Source organism: Erpetoichthys calabaricus, chromosome 3, assembly GCF_900747795.2.
Source record: "Erpetoichthys calabaricus chromosome 3, fErpCal1.3, whole genome shotgun sequence".
NCBI classification, from domain to species: Eukaryota; Metazoa; Chordata; class Cladistia; order Polypteriformes; family Polypteridae; genus Erpetoichthys; species Erpetoichthys calabaricus.
In genome coordinates this window covers 16,233,445-16,253,722 of record NC_041396.2, presented here as the reverse complement: position 1 = coordinate 16,253,722, position 20,278 = coordinate 16,233,445, and the positions used below count along the sequence as shown (strand labels likewise).

Below are 20,278 nucleotides of genomic sequence, written 5' to 3'. Positions count from 1 at the left end.
GCTCTGGCACCGATCGTACAGGGACCGAACAGCCCTTATCAGGGGGTCCAGTACCCCATACTCTCGGAGTACCCCCCACAGGATTCCCCGAGGGACACGGTCGAATGCCTTTTCCAAGTCCACAAAACACATGTAGACTGGTTGGGCGAACTCCCATGCACCCTCCAGGACTCTGCTAAGGGTGTAGAGCTGGTCCACTGTTCCGCGACCAGGACGAAAACCACACTGTTCCTCCTGAATCCGAGGCTCGACTATCTGACGGACCCTCCTCTCCAGGACCCCCGAATAGACTTTTCCAGGGAGGCTGAGGAGTGTGATCCCTCTGTAGTTGGAACACACCCTCCGGTCCCCCTTCTTAAAGAGGGGGACCACCACCCCAGTGTGCCAATCCAGAGGCACTGTCCCTGATGTCCATGCGATGTTGCAGATGCGTGTCAACCAAGTCAGTCCTACAACATCCAGAGCCTTGAGGAACTCCAGGCGTATCTCACCCTCCCCCGGGGCCCTGCCACCAAGGAGTTTTTTGACCACCTCGGTGACCTCAGTCCCAGAGATGGGGGAACCCACCTCTGAGTCCCCAGGCTCTGCTTTCTCATTGGAAGGCATGTTGGTGGGATTGAGGAGGTCTTTGAAGTACTCCCCCCACCGACCCACAACGTCCCGAGTCGAGGTCAGCAGTGCACCATCCCCACCATATTCAATCTTTGTCTCATCAGACCAGAGAATTTTCTTTCTCATGGTCTGAGAGTCCTTCAGGTGCCTTTTGGCAAACTCCAGGCGGGCTGCCATGTACCTTTTACTAAGGAGTGGCTTCCGTCTGGCCACTCTGTCATACAGGCCTGATTGGTGGATTGCTGCAGAGATGGTTGTTCTTCTGGAAGATTCTCCTCTCTCTACAGAGGACCTCTGAAGCTCTGATAGAGTGTCGATCGGGTTCTTGTATGTGTTCAGTCTCTCCCTGTGCATGCCCTGTGCAGCGAGAGAGAGAGACAGTGCGAGAGAGCCAGACACACACAGACGTGAGAGAGAGAGAGAGGGCTGGCCGCATAAGGCCGAGAAGGCAGTTAAAGAATGCACCGGGCTTGTTTTTAATGAGACTGATTCGAGTATTGTTTTAACCTCATTGTATTTAATGAAGACTTTTTTCTATTGGATTTTAACCTCCACTTCACTTCTGTTTACAGCGATCGGTTCGTAGCGTGCATTGTTGCAATGTTACTTTTCTTGGTTGTTTATTAAATTATGGATTTTTCAAATGTTCATTTTTTTCCCTGTGCTTAAAACTCATTAAAAAAAGTGTTTTTAGCGAGCAGTTCGTAGTGCTATAGCGCGAACTCTTGCAATGTTAGTTTTCTCTGTTGTTCAAGGTTTTCTCAGTGTTATTCAATGTTTTTACATTGAGTTTACTATTACGCTGTGCATTCTACGGTGTAATTAACTATATTTGTGCTTAAAAATCTTTAGAAAAATATATGTACATACAGTTTGTACAGTCTGGAACAGATTAATTGTATTTACATACAATCATATGGGGGAAATTACTTCAGGTCACAACCAAATCGGGTTACAACCAGAGTTTTGGAACAAATTACGGTCGTGACCCGAGGTTCCACTGTATAGGCCACACATATCTTATATATAAACGTTTACACGTGGAAGTGTGTGTGTCTGTCAGGCCCGGAAGTGAGAGGTGGAGTCAGAGTAATGGGTCCGTCTCCGAGGAAACAGAAAACTCGCTTAGCCGCTAATAACAAAAGTGAGGCGAGCACATCAGCAAAATGAAACCTCCGAAGAAAGTCTTTTAACTGCTAACATCGACAAAATGGTATCCCTTTTACTTTTCCTGCCATCGCTAATGCACAAGCAAGGCGAGCACATCGGCAAAATGAATCCTCCTAGAAGAGAGATACCCAGAGTAGTTCCTTTCAATTACCTGACATCTGTACATTTCAATTTTTTTTCTGACGATTACAATAGTTTCTAGGACCCTGGGTTTTTTACAGCAAGGGTTTGCGCAGCTAGTATACAATATTATTATATTGACATAATATACTTTTATCTCTCATATAAAAGTAAGGTCCGATAGCCAGGGAGGACAGAAAAAACAAAAAAACTCCAGATGGCTGGAGAAAAAAAAAAAAAAATCTTCAGGGGTTCCAGGCCACGAGACCACCCAGCCCCCTCTAGGCATTCTACCTAACATAAATGATCAGTCTTCATTGTATTCAGGGTTCTCATGGAAGAACTTGATAATGACGGTCATGTGGACTTCTGGCCATGTAATCCATCAGTGTAGGGACATCACGGTGCTTTGATCAGGTGGTGGTGGCGCAGGTCGCCACCCCAGAAAACCAGAAAAAGAACAGAAGAGAAAGTAGGCGAAACATAACACAACATATACTGTAAGCTGCACAACTCTTGCTTTTTTTTTTTTTAACATTGAAATGTAGAGAGAAGCCAGAAAAAAAATGACAGGTATAGGCCGAGAACTTTTAAGGAAGGGAAAAAAGAAAGAATATTTAAAATGTACTGGTTATTCGGCACGTGCTATAAACAAATGAAAAGGATGATAAAAAAGGACAGTTAAAATATCTTGTTACTTCTATCTATTGTGTTTTCATGCTGGACATCTTTGGAGCTTTTCCCAAAATAAGTTATCTGGATTCTGCTGAAAAGCCAGAATTAAAACTCAAACTAAGAAGAAACATGTCTACATTGCTGATATACCAGAGATTCATTTTCTGACAATGAGAATGATATGCTCAATGGCTGAATGTATTTTCCAAGTTAAACCAACAGTAAAAGCCAACATATATACTGTTTTATTTATTTATTTTTACTTTTTGACTAATAAGATAAAAGAAATGACTTTTAAGGAAATGTTTGCCACATGCAAAATATACATGTATCATGCCCTTATTATTTAACACTGTGGTTTATCTAATTGTGACGTAAGTAACTTTATGTGTAAACATAACATTTTTCTCACATTTGTGGTGCCCATTACTTGAATTATCTGGTGTATGGCATCAAATTCTTGACTTCTGACAACACCCATAACATATTTATTTATTGTCTTGTAAGCTGCTTAGGTCAATCAAGACCCGAAATACAGTAACAAAATTCTTATCCAGAACTGTGTGATACATTAAGATAACTTTTAACCTTGACAGTCTTCTACACTAATTTGAAGAATGTCCAAGTGTTTGAGAATGTTTACTGTTGTCTTTAAGTTGTACAATTGTACAGATGTTTATATTATATGACCTTCAACAAACCCAATTCCATGCTTTTGTTGTTATTATTGTAGTAAAGTAAAAACAAACAGATTTTCCATTACCTCTCCTGGAGTATTATAATGTTGTATATAAGTTGCTGAAATAACATGGCTGAATGGGTCTCCTGCCTTTGTGGCCATGTCTTGCTTCACCAAAAGTGCAAGGTCAACCAGCTAAAAATAAATGTGAAAAAGAATGTATTATTAAAAGCAAACTACAACTTGGAAAAATTAAATCAAATGCAAAAAATGTTGTGATCCTAGGTATACTTGGGAGGCTTAACAAAGAGACTTCTGTTCCCCCAAAATATTAAGATCTTCTATAAAAATGTGGAGATGAAAAGACAGAACATGACAGATATGGATATAAAACTGATGCAAAATGAAATTAAGTATAAAATACTTGTCTATTTTTTGCTAGAAAAAACCAAAGTTTTCATAGAACTTTTTGCTATTACAAAATGAAATCCACAGCATCTAACTTGCGTCTTCACAATTGTGGTTAATTCAGCAGTATCATATAATGAACTTAATCTAGCATATCAGTAAAAGCATCCTGACAACCCATCATTCATTTATCTATCTGTATCTTTTCAAGATAAAGACAGCAGAAACAGACAAAGGTACAGCTGGGAAAAGAATACCTGAGCAACTGTCTCATAGGCCAGGTAGGACAAGATTTCCATGGCAACAGCATTAGGCTTCACTTCCATACTGCTACAGTCGAGCCACTCTCTAAACTTGGATGCCTTTTTTGCTGATGGAAGAACAGTAGATAAATGGAAAAAACTGAAAACATCGAGTTGCACATTTCACCATTACTAAGCAGTGCCACATGAAGGAAAATACTATAGCATATTTATCACATATATATTTTAGAGTAGAAGTACTACTTAAATTGTTAAATTATACACACAATTATATAAAAATTCAGAATCTCTTACACTATTTAACCCCAGTACTAGGGTGTTGTACCGTGTTAGCCATTATGAATGTAGAGAAAAGCCAAGCAAAATGACACCTTTTATTGGCTAACTAAAAAGATTACAATATGCAAGCTTTCGAGGCTTACATCTTGCCTGAAGAAGGGGCCTGAGTTGCCTCGAAAGCTTGCATATTGTAATCTTTTTAGTTAGCCAATAAAAGGTGTCATTTTGCTTGGCTTTTCTCTACTATTTAACCCCAGAAATTTGTAAACAAGTGAGAAGGAGATAAGAGTGAAAACATGCCTTGCTTTTTTCAATCACAGTTACAGGCTACTTATTATCCAGTTTCCATGTATAATGTAAAAGCAAACATTACAAATTAACAAAATGATGAACACTTCAAGCCAAAGAATAAGCAGCAGAATGGAAGACAGCTACATAAGAACAGTTACAAGCATATATTTCACTTAGGAAAAGTCATGTATTAGCAAGCAAACTGTATCTGCTATTAAAATCATGATGAGTGGCCAACTCCTTAAACGTGAGTCATGAAATTCTATTTGCCTGGTATTTTAAAGGAAAACAACAAGTTATGAGCTATGGATAAACTCTGACTCCTCCTCACATGAGGTAAAAGAATATACACAGTAATCCCTCCTCCATCACGGGGGTTGCGTTCCAGAGCCACCCGCGAAATAAGAAAATCAGCGAAGTAGAAACCATATGTTTATATGTTTATTTTTATATTGTCATGCTTGGGTCACAGATTTGCGCAGAAACACAGGAGGTTGTAGAGAGACAGGAACGTTATTCAAACACTGCAAACAAACATTTGTCTCTTTTTCAAAAGTTTAAACTGTGCTCTATGACAAGACAGAGATGACAGTTCTGTCTCACAATTAAAAGAATGCAAACATATCTTCCTCTTCAAAGGAGTGCGCGTCAGGAGCACAGGCTGTCAGAAACAGAGAGGAAAGCAAACAAATCAATAGGGCTGTTTGGCTTTTAAGTATGTGAAGCACCGCTGGTACAAAGCTGTTGAAGGCGGCAGCTTACACCCCCTCCGTCAGGAGCAGGGTGAGAGAGAGAGAGAGAGAGAGAGAGAGAGAAAAACAAAACAGTGAAAAATCAATACGTGCCCTTTGAGCTTTTAAGTATGTGAAGCACCGTGCAGCATGTCGTTTCAAGAAGCAGCTGCACACAGAAGGTAGCAACGTGAAGATAATCTTTCAGCATTTTTAGACGAGCGTCCGTATCGTCTAGGTGTGCGAACAGCCCCCTTGCTCACACCCCCTACGTCAGGATCAGAGAAAGTCAGCGCAAGAGAGACAGAGAAAAGTAAGTTGGGTAGCTTCTCAGCCATCTGCCAATAGCGTCCCTTGTATGAAATCAACTGGGCAAACCAACTGAGGAAGCATGTACCAGAAATTAAAAGACCCATTGTCCTCAGAAATCCGCGAACCAGCAAAAAATCTGCGATATATATTTAAATATGCTTACATATAAAATCCGCGATAGAGTGAAGCCGCAAAAGGCGAAGCACGATATAGCGAGGGATCACTGTATTGGTTTTTATTTAGAAGAGGAAAATCTACAAACACTTCAATGGATCAATCAGACAGTGGGAGAAATTGTATAACTACGATGTACAACAACAATAATCAATATTAGGGCTTAAGACACACTTGGTGGTGACTTATAAGTCACATGTATACATAGAAACATGCAAGCGTACAAGTTATTCATTCATTTCCTCATTCTTTTTTTGCGCTTAAATCTGTAAGCTCTGTCCACTGGTCCAGTATTATAGCCTTTCCATAGCCAGCAGGGTGTGCTGTTATCACCTGTTATGTTAAACTGGAAACAGAAGCGAATGAAATGATTCTGAAGAGAAAACATTGATCAGTTGAATTATCCAATGAAATACTTTTCTTGTCAATTCAATGGCATTGTATGATCTGTTTTTAGACCCAGCCTACCTAAATTAAATTTTTGTTTATCTACAATATACTTTTAGAATGTGGCTAATATTTGGGATTTTAACTTGAAACCACCCCAAATATTTATATACACATACACAGTGGTTAGCCCTGCTGACTTCAAGGATGCAGAGTTCTGGTTTTGCATCTTATGCCTAGTCGTTGTCCATATGGATTTTTCACTTTCTCCCTGGGTCTATGTGGGTTTTCCTATCACCGTCCTAAAGATATGCAGATTAGGTTTGGTGAACACTCTGAACTGGCATGAGTGGTCCCGGCAATGCAGTGGCTACTAGTGCAGAGTAGTTTTATTGCCTCATGCTTAGTGCAACTTGGATGGGCTCCAGTGCCAAATAAACCTGAATTGGATTAAGAGGTTTAGAGAATGTTACATACTGTATGAATACTGCTCTAACCATTTACTTATATTTGTTATTACTGTATAGTAAACTTAAATCTTAAGTAGAAGTGTGTGTAGTAAGAGCAAATTGAAATGAACGTTTTAACTGAAAAGTGCATGGTAGGGGAAAACAAAAGATGACACATTTGCTAAATAATTATGTTGATTTCTACAGTGAGGCACACCACGTTAATGTCTCTTGTCAATGTGGAAAGTAAGAGGAAAAAAAAACAATAACTTGATGATCACTGCTGAAGAAAGTTGTAAGCTTTGCAATAGCATCAATAAAGAAGCAGCTGATAGATAGATAGATAGATAGATAGATAGATAGATAGATAGATAGATAGATAGATAGATAGATAGATAGATAGATAGATAGATAGATAGATAGATAGATAGATAGATAGATAGATAGATAGATAGATAGATAGATACTTTATTAATCCCAAGGGGAAATTCACATTTGGCAACCATCTGGAAATTTTGCTTTGGCCTTTTGAACAGTCGCACAATTATTTGTTTTGGACCAGATAGCTTAGATGTCATAAGTATTAGTCAATCTAGTTCATGGATCTTGTGAACTTGGAGAAAGCTTGAAAACCACATATCTTGTACCATCTTGGAAGAGTTTCTATTGACAAGTGTCATACATATTCCCAAACTTTCATCTTCATCTTCCTTTTATATATACATATATACACTGTAGACTACCGGGGGTGTACAGCTCCCAAAACCCAGATACAAACAGGCACAGAGGCACAAGTCCAAAGCAACACAGGTTTATTTAACAGGGGAGCACTTTTCCTTTGCTGTTCATCTCAATAGAGAACAACAACCACAAAGCACATAATGCTCAGTCATCTTCTTCCTTCTCTCTTTCTCTACTGCCTCCACTCCTCTCCTAGCAAGCTTTGTCCACATCCTCCAGACTCTGGCTCCCCGAAAGGAGTAAGGCAGCTTCTTTTATTCAACACCTGGGAGTGAGCCAAGTGGTTCATCAGGAATTACCTGGAATCACTCCCAGGTGTAGTGGAAATCCACTGAAAGGCTCTGCAGCTCCTCCTGGTGGCTCCCACGGAACCCAACAGGGCTGTTCCAAACTCCAAGTCCTGGTGTGCCCTGCCGGAATCTGTGGTGCCACAGCAGCCCAGAAATGCTGCCCTCTAGCGTCCCAGGGGAGGTAGTGCTGGGTAATCCTGGCTGGGTAATGGCTGAGGCCGGCCATCACAATATATATATATATATATATATATATATATATACACACACACACACACACACACACGCACGCACAGTACAGTGCAAAAGTTTTAGGCAGGTGTGAAAAAATTCTGTAAACAAAGAATGCTTTCAAAAATGGAAGTGCTAATCATTTATTTTCATCAATCAACAAAATGCAGTGAATGAACAAAAGAGAAATCTAAATCAAATCAGTATTTGGTGTGACCGCCCTTTGCCTTCAAAACAGCATCAATTCTTCTAGGTACACTTGCACACAGTTTTTGAAGGAACTCGGCTGGTAGGAAGTTCCAAACATTTTGGAGAACTAACCCCAGATCTTCTGTGGATGTAGGCTTCCTCACATCCTTCTGTCTCTTCATGTAATCCCAGATACACTCGATGATGTTGAGATCAGGGCTCTGTGGGGGCCATACCATCACTACCAGGACTTCTTGTTCTTCTTTACGCTGAAGATAGTTCTTAATGACTTTGGCTGTATGTTTGGGGTCATTGTCCTGCTGCAGAATAAATTTGGGGCCAATCATACGCCTCCCTGATGGTATTGCATGATGGATAAGTATTGGCCTGTATTTCTCAGCATTGAGAACACCATTAATCCTGACCAAATCTCCAACTCCATTTGCAGAAATGCAGCCCCAAACATTCAAGGAACCTCCACCGTGCTCCACTGTTGCCTGCAGACGCTCATTATTGTACCGCTCTCCAGTCCTTCGACGAACAAACTGCCTTCTGCTACAGCCAAATATTTCAAATATTGACTCATCAGTCAAGAGCACCTGCTGCCATTTTTCTGCACCCCAGTTCCTATGTTTTCATGCATACTTGAGTCACTTGGCCTTGTTTCCACGTCGGAGGTATGGCTTTTTGGCTGCAACTCTTCCATGAAGACCACTTCTGGCCAGACTTCTCCGGACAGTAGATGGGTGTACCTGGGTCCCACTGGTTTCTGCCAGTTCTGAGCTGATGGCACTGCTGGACATCTTCCGATTTCGAAGGGTAATAAACTTGATGTGTCTTTCATCTGCTGCACTAAGTTTCCTTGGCCGATCACTGCGTCTACGATCCTCAACGTTGCCCGTTTCTTTGTGCTTCTTCAAAAGAGCTTGAACAGCACATCTTGAAACCCCAGTCTACTTTGAAATCTTTGTCTGGGAGAGACCTTGCTGATGCAGTAGAACTACCTTGTGTCTTGTTGCTGTGCTCAATCTTGCCATGACATGAAACTGTCTTCCACATCCTCACTTTTTTTCCCCCTTTTATTTATTAATTTTATTGTAATCATTCCATACATATACATTAATTCATAACAAGAAAGAATTAAAGACCAATCAAACCCCACCCTTGAGAAGGAGAGCTTAGCCAAAGGAGAATTACTTAGGGCTTTTTAATAGGGTAAAAATAAACAAAAGAAAGGAAGAAATATATATAGGTAAATAAATAAAAAAAATAAATAAAAAAAAATGGAGAAGAGAAATAAAACAGTAATAATTATTTCTCTTATTCTAAAATATTAAATATTAAAAGTTGAAGTTACGCAGGGGTTGGATATTCCAACAAGACAATGACCCAAAACACAGTTGGAAATCTACAAAGGCATTCATGCAGAGGGAGAAGTACAATGTTCTGGAATCGCCATCACAGTCCCCTGACTTGAATATCATTGAAAAGCTATGGGATGATTTGAAGCAGGCTGTCCATCAAATTGAACTGAACTGGAGAGATTTTGTATGAAGAATGGTCAACAATACCTCCAATCCAGAATCCAGACACTCCTCAAAGGCTATAGGAGGACAGCGTCTAGAGGCTGTTACATTTGTAAAAGGAGGCTCAACTAAGTATTGATGTCAGATCTCTGTTGGGGTGCCCACATTTATGCACCTGTCTAATTTTGTTATGATGCATATTTCATATTTTCTGTTAATCCAATACACTTAATGTCACTGCTGAAACACTACTGTTTCCATAAGGTATGTCATATATTAAAAGGAAGTTGCTACTTTGAAAGCTCAGCCAATGATAAATAAAAATCCAAAGAATTAAGAGGGATTCCCAAACTTTTTCATATAACTGTAATTATAGGCCAGCAAGCTTAACGTGCATCACAGCTAAATTAATGAAATGAATTATTAAGGAAAAGATTGAGTAACACATGGCAAGAACAGGAGTTTTACTGAACAGTCGGCATGGGTCTGCAACAGTCAGCAAAAGGATTTAATCAAAGTGGTGCATATGATATTATTTATCTTGAGAGGTTGGGCATCAGACCAAAAGAAGTACACGTTCAGGGTGTGGTGTGTAGAAGGGTGCAGAATTGGCTAAAACACAAGAAACAAAGAGTGATGGTGCAAGGAAGAGTAGTGTCCATCAGGGGTCAATGCAGGGCTGGTTTTATTTTTAATATATATAAATGATTTGGTAAGAACATAAATAACAAGTTAGTTAAGTCTGCAGATGATACCAAGCTAGGAGAACTGGCAGATAATCTAGAATATGATAAATCATCACCGAGGGACTTGGACAGCATACAGGCCGGGTCAGATTTGTGGTAGAGAAAATTTAATTTAATTTAAGAAAGCTAACAAAATGTCAAGTGGCAAGCTTTGTTGAGCTGAAATGGTTTATTCTCATGTAAATTTTTCTAATGTTCTTAGTGACTAGGTAATGAGCATGACAATCCAAAATCACCTTTAAGTGGATCAGATAAAGTGTTTTAGGTATCTAGTGAGAGTGCCCCTCCCCTCAAGAATGACTCCCATGGGAAATACGTTGGGCATGCTGGATGTATTATTTCTTCAAACTAGCCTAGGAGCACCCGAGTATTCCTAAAGAGTAGAATTTGGTAGAATCAAGTTTGAGCTACTCAGCCTGTTGCAATTACAACAGGGGAAACCGTGAAACCTCAACTTGTTGGAAGTCACATTATCATTTTTAAGCTTTACTTTTTTTTATTTTAATAGTGTCTGTTACTTATGTTGAGTGTTGACCAACAAGCTTGAGGGTTTTGTGAATAGCTGCTAGAGGTTTAATGCAGGAACCCAAACAATGATAACACTGCAACTGATAAGAAGTCTGGTTAATTTCTTGTTTATGACAAAGAAAAGTAATTTACAAGAAAATGTTTAGAATAATTGAATGAGCAAGAAAAGTCAATATCAAATGTGAAACCTATTTATATGTTTGGCTTGGTGCGAAACAAGCAAAGCATATAAAATGCTGAGTCTTATCAATTGTAATGCCAGATGCTTTCCAGTGACATGGCCCAAACATAAATGTTATTATAAAATACATCTAGGATATATTTTATATATTACTGTACTTATTTAGTTGAATATACATTTGAGACATCACTGTGCTTATTTATTAACTATATGCATTTGGTGTATGGATTTTCCAACATTATTTAATAAGATCTCAATAGGACTTTGCCTTAGTTCTATTATATAGCCTCATGTTCATGCCATTGTATGTTTAAATACTATTATAGCTGCATTACATTTTTTTGAAAAAATGTATTGTTTATTTGTGTACCTATAAGGAATATGCTTCTATAGGAATAGATGACTGATGGTAAGCAGAGCAGATGAAATTGAGTTGATGGGGATGAGAGCAGGCAAAAAAAAAGGATATGTTGGTGATCAGATGGTGACTGAGGTTAAAATTAAGAGTGAACATAAGACTGCAAATAACATTTGTTTGTACTGTATCTGTCTCAATTGCATCCTCCTAAATGATAACTAGCTTTTTAGGAATTATACGAATTCATATAATAAAACCCACAAACAATGGAGAACACAAGAGACTATATTAATAGCCAATGCAAACTAGTGTCCGCTTTTAACACTAGAATTACCAGAGCCTACGAAAAAACTCGTAGATCCGGCCCACCTTAAATCGCTTCTTAAATCCGTTCACACCTGTCCGCCAGCATCCTTTGTCCTCTAAATGTGCTGATAAAAGACAACCTGCCAGCAGCCGGCTATTCCATCTGTCTGTGTGTTATGGATCTTAAAAATAAGTTATAAGGACAGTTGTTCATGTTAATTGCAGTCTCATTTGTTAAAAAAATATTTTAAAAGGAGCATCCCACATGAAAATATAATGATCTCATTAACTGACAGTGCATGCCAATTTGTAAATTTTATGTCCGTTTGAGGTTAAAAAGAAAAAAAAAAAGCAACACTTTATCCCCAGCAGGGAATCGAACTCCGGTCTGTGAGGCATGACAAAGCTGCTACGCTCTGAGAGGCAAATCTTACCACGCTACGCCATGGAAACTGGTGTAGCATCCTTGAAGCTTTTGTGAAAGTGTTTATTTGATCTCTGGAACTTGGGCTTTACACATTCAATAGTTTATGCCTACATTTAGTAACATTTATTACTAAAACTAGTCATTTAGATAGATAGATAGATAGATAGACAGATAGATAGATAGATAGATAGATAGATAGATAGATAGATAGATAGATAGATAGATAGATAGATAGATAGATAGATAGATAGATAGATAGATAGATAGATAGATAGATAGATAGATAGATAGATAGATAGATAATTTAGCCCGTTACAATAACGGGCACTAGAACAGTAGTGCATAAACATTAGTAGGAACAGTCTATATTAAATGGTAAGGGCCTTTGACCTCATTCTTTTTGTTGGTCGTATTTTTCTTTCTTTCAGCCTTTCTTTTGTTGATGTTTACTTGCTGAGCTGACCGTTCTTCGTGGGCTGCCGCCATGTATTGTGTGTCTTTAATTTTCTGTGACAGTAATACTGTCTTGTACGGCTCTATTCAATAAGGGCGCGTAGATAATTTAGTTCAAATGGCTCTGGAATATGTGAAGAGCAACAGGTGCAGATCTTTATTTACGCGCGACCTTTATTCGCTGCACCCAATTGAGGTCGTCCTTTTGAGGCTCGCCTTTTTGTGCACGCCCTTATTGAAGGATGTCTGTGCGCGCCCTTATTGAAGGATACCGTCTTGTACGTCTGCATGTCCGTAATATACCTTTAATTTTCTCTGGCGGTAATACAGGCGTGCGCGTCGGTAATATGCCTTTAATCTCCTCTGACAGTAATACTGGCTTGTATGTGGCTGTAATATGCATCACTGTATTGTGTACCTTTAATTTCCTCTCGCAGTAATAGTGGTTTGTATTTCCGTAAAACGCCTCTAACTTTCTCTGACAGTAATATCACGCATAGCACCGTGCCCCACGCATGCGCACTTCACCAGAAGATACCCACACACGGACACCTGGACGCACATAGGGATTTTATATATATAGATATGAAAAAGTTTCTGTTTTAACAATGTGTTTACACAGATTACTGTAGAAACGGAACACGCATGAAATGCGTGTGTTCCAAATAACGATCTATTATTTCCACTCTAAAACTCCACTTTACTCCCAGATAATCAATCAAGGCATGAGCTGGGAAAAGTTCGTGCACGTTCTAAGTCGGAGGGGGGATGGAATAGCCGGCTGCTGGCAGCTTGTCTTTTATCAGCACATTTAGAGGACAAAAGATGCTGGCGGAGAGGTGTGAACTGATTTAAGAAGCGATTTAAGGGGGGCCGGATCTACAAGTTTTTTCGTAGGCGCTGGTAATTCTAGTGTCAAGGGTAAATATAAGCAGATGTTCTTAACTACCTGCCAGCACCTGCTGTTTCCACCAGCTTAGGATTCCTTACAGTTGAAAATGGTTTGTTTACCTGGAGAAAATGTAACATTCCAGACAGACTTAGATTAAAACATATTTGGATAATGAATATATTGAAAACACGTATATACTATATACTTTATTAGAATTGTGGAAACAAATAATTTTGTAATGAATAAACTCTAACATCAGACTTTAATATGGGTTAATGAATGAATTAGAAAACATGTACAATAGAAAACGTTTTAGATTAACAAAAAGTATAATTTGAACAAAATGATTAATAGAAAGAACAGTTACAGTGTATCCTAGGAGCAATGGACCTCAGAACAAGAGAGTATGGGAACAAAGAACAAAAAATTAAATATATGGTTATTAAAAAAATAAAAGAAATTATTTTAAACACTGCGCACATGAAGTAGGCATTAAAAATAAAATGTATAGAAGAGAATCAGCCCCCCTTAAAAATATTCATATTTTGTAGCCTGAAAATGAAGATACATACAAAAAATATTTTTCCAGCTGTATTTACTCCATGCAATTTATAACAGCCAAGTGAAAGATATAATAGAAACAATTTAGAAAAAATAAATAAATAAAAATAAACTAAATCATTGAGATGGTTCAAGAGCCACTCCCTCCTAAAAAGATATTTGTAAACTCAATCAGGTGTAACTAATCACCTTCTCCATTGCCCACCAAGCTAATTGGCTTCTACCTGTGATCAGCTGTAATCATTCTGATTTATTCAGCTATTCCTGGTGCTAGGAAGTGCAACTGAAAGCAAACAATCTATTATGGCTGGCAAGGCACTGTTAAAAGATCTCAGGGATGAAGCTGTGGACAAGCACAAGTCAGGAGATGGATACAAAAAAAATCTCAAAGGCTTTATCAGTCAGTAGGAACATACAGTAAAGTCCATAATCAAGAAGTTTAAAGTGTTTGATACTATTAGGACCCTTCCCGGATCAGGATCCCCCTTCAAATTGGATAGAAGAACGAGGAGGAATCTAATCAGTGAGGCTACCAAGAGGCCTATGGCAATTTTGCATCAGTTACAGGAATATTTGGCAAAAAGTAGTCGTTGTGTGCATGTGACAACAATATCACAAATGTTCTAGAAATACAGCTTAAATGGGAATGTAGCAAGAAAAAAGCCACTCCTCAAGAAAGGCCACATTAAGTTTCGAACCTTGAAGGTTCTGAGGCTAAGTGGAAAAAGGTGTTATAATGAGATGAAACCAAAATTGAACTATTTGGCCTCAATGAAAAACAGTATATCTGGTGGAAAGCCAAACCAGCTTACCATCCAAAGAACCCACCAGACCTACAAGTAAGGCATGGTGGTGGTAAGATCCTGTTATGGGGGTTTATCTGCAGCAGGAACTGGAGCACTTGTCAAGACAGAAAGAAAAATGGATGGGGCAAAATGCTGTCAAATTCCTGCTGCCCTCTGCCAGAAAGTTGAAGATGGGAAAACGGTTCACCTTCCAAAATGACAATGATCCAAAGCACACAGCCGAGTTGACCACTCAGTGGCTGAAGTAGGAACTGGTAAATTTCCTTGTGTGGTCCAGTCAGAGCCCTGACTTAAACTTGTTTGAAAATTTGAGGAATGACTTGAAAGACTGCAGTCTACCATCAGTCACCATTCAATTTGACTGAGCTTAAACAGTTCTGTAAAAACGAGTGGGCAAATACTGGACAGTGTAGATGTGCAAAGCTGGTAGGGAAGAACGCCAACAGACTCATGGCTGTAATCAAAGCAAAAGGTGGTTCCTACAAAATACTGTCACGGTGGAGGTGGTGTTTGGGGGGGTATAATCCTTTAACCATCTTAGTGATTCTGTTTTTGAATTTTTTTTTCTGATCTGTTATATCTTTCACTTGGCTGTTATAAATGGCACTGAGTAAATACAGCTTGAGAAATATTTTTTGTGTGTGTCTTCATTTCAGACTGCAAAGCAACAAAATGTGAATATTTTGATTGGGGGGGGGGGGGGGGGGATTCTTTTCTATACCCACTGTAAGTAAAAGCACGTATAAATACAAATATAATACATTTTGCACAACATGACTCATGTAATTGCCAGTGAATCAGAATAAGCTTAGCATCTGACACAGGCTCAGAGACACTTTTTCTCTAAGTTTGCTTGAAATCAAGTTGATCAAACCTCATACAGTGGTGGTGAGAAACAAAATAGCAGTGCCCTCTGCTAGGACAACAAATGTGTCAGATGGCCAAATCTCCTAATTTGTCTTCTAAACGCAATTACTTTCAAGGTATTATTCTGACAATGGTGTCACATTTAAGGTGTACAGTAATCCCTCGCTATATCGCGCTTCGACTTTTGCGGCTTCACTCTATCGCGGATTTTATATGTAAGCATATTTAAATATATATCGTGGATTTTTCGCTGGTTCATGGGTTTCAGTGGACAATGGGTCTTTTAATTTCTGGTACATGCTTCCTCAGTTGGTTTGCCCAGTTGATTTCATACAAGGGACGCTATTGGCACATGGCTGAGAAACTACCCAATCAGAGCACGTATTATGTATTAAATAAAACTCCTCAAATATATTGTGAGCAGGGGGGCTGTTCACACCCCTAGAGGATACGGACACTCCTCAAAAAACGCTGAAAGACTACCTTCACATTGCTCCCTTCCTTGCTGGGCTTACTTATGGCTGCTTTGTTGCGCGATATGCTTCCCATACTTAAAAGCCCAAACAGCACCTATTGATTTTTGATTGTTTGCTTTTCTCTCTCTCTCTCGCTCTGACATTCTCTGCTCCTGACGGAGGGGGTTTGAGCAGGGGGACTGTTCGCACCCCTAGAGGATATGGACGCTCGTCTAAAAAATGCCAGCCAGGAAGCAGATCGTCTCAGGGAGCATGTTCGAGCCATTAAAGTCAAAGACCTTATAAAATATGTGGTGGAATATTTCACATCTCTTGATGATAGCCTCACTGATCTCTCTGATTGTGTACTTTCACATGGCTTCAAAGACATTTTTCAAAGAAAAACAGAAAAAGCTCACCTTATTCTCAGACTGGGATAACATATTTCTCCTAATCTTAATGACAGGCAAACTTTTTATTCTTTTCCCTCATCCTTTCCAGTGGGAGCTCTTTCTCATCTACTCTGACCTTTTCTCCTTTCATCTGCCCTATTTTGTTATTGCATTCCCCTCCTATACATGTTACCCGCTCTTCCTTTCCAGTTGCACACCTGATGAAGGCTATATAGTCGAAATGTTGTGTCTTTAACCTGCTTTGCCAAATTATTGCGGTCAAAGGAGGCTGGATAATAAGAAGAAAGCAACATTATTTAAAGAATAGTGTAAAAATTAATGGAAAAATGTATAAATGCAATGAATGACCTGAAATGGTGAAAAGGTAAGCAGTAAACTGCCAAAGGTTTAAATTTAAATTTCAGGTTAGCAAAAAACTGGAAAAAAGGAAATTTCAGAATATTACAAATGGGCTTTCTTCAGGAAACAACTAATAGGTTACAACCTATAGACATTCTGCATCGATTAAAGTAAATTAAGTCTTTTAAGTTGAAGCAAACAATTTGCAGAGGTGTCCTAACTTCTGTTGATTGCTTAAAACCATCTGTCTTAAAGCAGAGTTGGGACAGACTATGTTACTACACCCTCTGAAGTACTACTTGGACAATATTACAATGATAATGGCAATTTTCCAGAGGGAGCAGATACAAGGGGAATGTTGGTGACATATTTGAACTGCCTTTCCCAAGAAGGTTTTTTTTGGGAGTTTTTCCCTGACTTCTTAGAGAGTCAGGGCCGGGGGGCTGTCAAGATTCAGGGCCTGTTAAAGTCCATTGCGGCACTTCTTATATGATTTTGGGCTATACAAAAATAAATTGTACTGTATTGTTTTGTAATTAACAAACGAAATGAGACAGAATCGTTACACTTACAAGCATAGGTCTGTCATTTAGAGAGATTGCACACAAAAAAAAAAAAAAAATCAAAGTGTTAGTGAGTCCAGTGGTGTCCTACATAATCCAAAGGCAACTGGAAGAAACTCTGATTGGAAGAGATTTGGCAGACCAAAAGTCACAACCCAATCAGAAGACAGGCCTCTGAGGGTCACCAACTTGCATGATAGATGCCTCACAGCACAACAGCTTCAAGCACAGCTTGACAGTGGTCCAAAAAAAAAGCAAGTCTGTTTCTACTGTGAAGAGGAGACTTTGTGCTACAGGTTTGGCAGGGCGAGTGGCAGAAAGAAAGCCAATCCTTAAAAGGACAAAATACGACCTGGAAATACTGGCTGTGGACTACTGCCGACTAGAAGAAAGTCTTATGGATCAATGAATCAAAGTTTGAAATATTCAGTTCATCACAAAGGGCATTTGCACGCCATTGGGATGGTAAAAGGATATTTCTCAGTATGTGACACCAACTGTCAAACATGGAGAAGGAAGTGTGATGGTCTGGGTTTCTTTTGCTGGTGGCCGAGTTAGTGACTTGCACACACTGACTGGTGTTCTTTGATGAATCAAAAATTTGAATAAAACTTTGTACTCTTAATGATTCTTATTTTTATTTACCATTGTTTATTTGTTCTATGCCTTGATTTAATGAAACATTAAGACATTAAACTGTGTACATTTCAATAAAAACTGAGGTTCCAGTTTGACAGGTAGTGTATAACAAGTGTACTTCTAAGTAACAGCATGGCAAACAACTTTAATCAATTACATTTTTTTCATTATTTACTAGTAGCAAGTGTAGCTTATAAATAATACCACCATTTAATTTTAGAAAATTAAAAAAAGTAAACTAGATACCAAGTAAAATGTCAAAAGAAAGGAAAAGCAATCAAAAAAGTCTCAGTTGTTCTGAAAAAGGACAATCAGTTCACACTGAACATTTTTCTCATACTCAAATTTAATGAACTCCCTTATTTTCACTGTGACTACTCATCACTTTGCAGCATCTGGAAGAATGGCTTTGCCACTGGACCAGGCTTGCTAATTTATTCTGTTATTGTGAGAGCCACAGACACTTCCAGTAAGTAGGTTTGTGTGCCGGTAAAGCTTTCAATCTGTCAGCATGTTATTGGTGTTGGAAAGCTGCAAAACGCCCAATGTTTGTGCTTTATGAATGGATAAAGCAGCAGGGGTGTAGCAAGACTTAAAGAGAAAAAGTGCCTTTCATGGATAAAAATAGCTGCCAGCATTGTGCTGTTTACTGAGTCATTCGACAAGTGGGAGAAACTATTATGGTGTGTACTTCAGATAACACATTTTGCCAGGACAATAAACTCAAACCCACTTCATACAATGTTAATAATGGTGTGCCGTAGACACAATAGGGGCAGCCAAATTTGTAAATACTTAGTATAGGTCAAAAATGATCACTTGACCACATTTTTGAAAGCTGAAATTAGAGCAAACTAAAAGGATAATCATAAGACTCCTTGTGTTATGTGAAAAGTAGAGATAAAGTAAAATCCAAAACAAGACTGTGTTCGTAGGCAAAAAAATAACAAATAAAACACTATCTTCCAAAATAAAAAAAAAACTGATAATCAGCTTAAATTGTCTGAACATAACAGTACTCGAATGATTAATAACCAGTTTGGAAAGGGATGTAGAGCAAAGCTTAGAGTCACACAGATACGGCACATGACACACTGAGTTTTACTTCATCGTTCAACAAATACAACATCAGTGACCCTTCTATATCCTACAAGACAAAAAGAAACTAAAAGCGGTTCTTCAACTCCAAGCTATGAAAACAAACTTGCTGGCTAGCCCAAAAACTAAAAGTATGGATCTTTCTCTAGAGATCCCAGAAAACTAAGTAAAACGGTGAAAATGTTAAATTGAAATGGAAACATAATTAGAGAAAGAATAAGAGAACTGTTTCCAATTGAAACAATGAGAGAAAATTTCAACATCACCCAAGAAAAATAATAACACGATAACACAAGATGCAGTATTGCAGATGCAGTATTGTCTAATGAAACATTTACTACAACTTAAGGATGCAGAATGGCTTGTGCCTCTCATGGGCAATATTTTTTACTTTCACTAATATGTTAAAGCAGAAAAACAAGAGGGCTAACTGAGCAAGCCATCTCATTAAAGAAGTAAAAGAGAGTGACTGGACTGAAAACCAAGGAGATGGATGTGCAGACTCATGAAATAATCCTTTCTATACTATAATCGAGAAATGAGAATTCTATCTTGAAACTTTCAAGCAAGTTTTACAGGGACCAAGCATTTTATAGTCAAATGAAGCACTAAAGTGTGTTAATAAATGTAATACAGGTAAAATTCCATTACAATGAAATTTTCATTACAACAAAGTGTTTTTATGGTCCCGACAGCTTTCCCATATTACAAGAGTCTATAGAAATCTCGTTACTATGAAGCACATTCAGCAGATACTTTCATTACAACGAAGTGCACAAAAGGCCTTAAAATGCTTGAATGAATCATCCACAGAGCAGTTAATTCTGTGGCTGCAGCTCAGTTGTGTACAATGATCCCCAAACAGAAACACTGTAATTTTTTTTTTTCTTTCTTCGAACTTTCCTTGTACTGTTTTTTTTTTTTGCCTTTTTTATATCCTGCGGTTTTCAGTAATACCTTTTGCTTATTGCTCGTCAACATTTGAAAAACATCCATTGGAATTTAACTCATTGTCACCCTCCTACAGAAACGGCAGACACGAAAAATGATAACAGTTCATATAAGAAAAAAAAACTTTACATTTTTGCTGCTCTCGATTGCCAGTGAATTCGGAATTTC

The 20,278-nt window shown here is 38.5% G+C and overlaps 1 protein-coding gene across 3 annotated transcripts in view; it reads right to left on the bottom strand.

Moving 5' to 3' along the window:
- Positions 1–20,278, bottom strand: part of supt3h (SPT3 homolog, SAGA and STAGA complex component) — a 518,283-nt gene that overhangs the window by 123,331 nt on the left and 374,674 nt on the right. For all 3 annotated transcript variants that reach the window (XM_028796401.2, XM_051924455.1, XM_051924456.1), the window contains exons 8-9: positions 3,922–4,034; positions 3,341–3,451 (exon numbers count right to left, since the gene is read on the bottom strand). In XM_028796401.2, the coding sequence (XP_028652234.2) occupies positions 3,341–3,451; positions 3,922–4,034 (224 nt within the window). The remainder of the gene's footprint in view (positions 1–3,340; positions 3,452–3,921; positions 4,035–20,278) is intronic.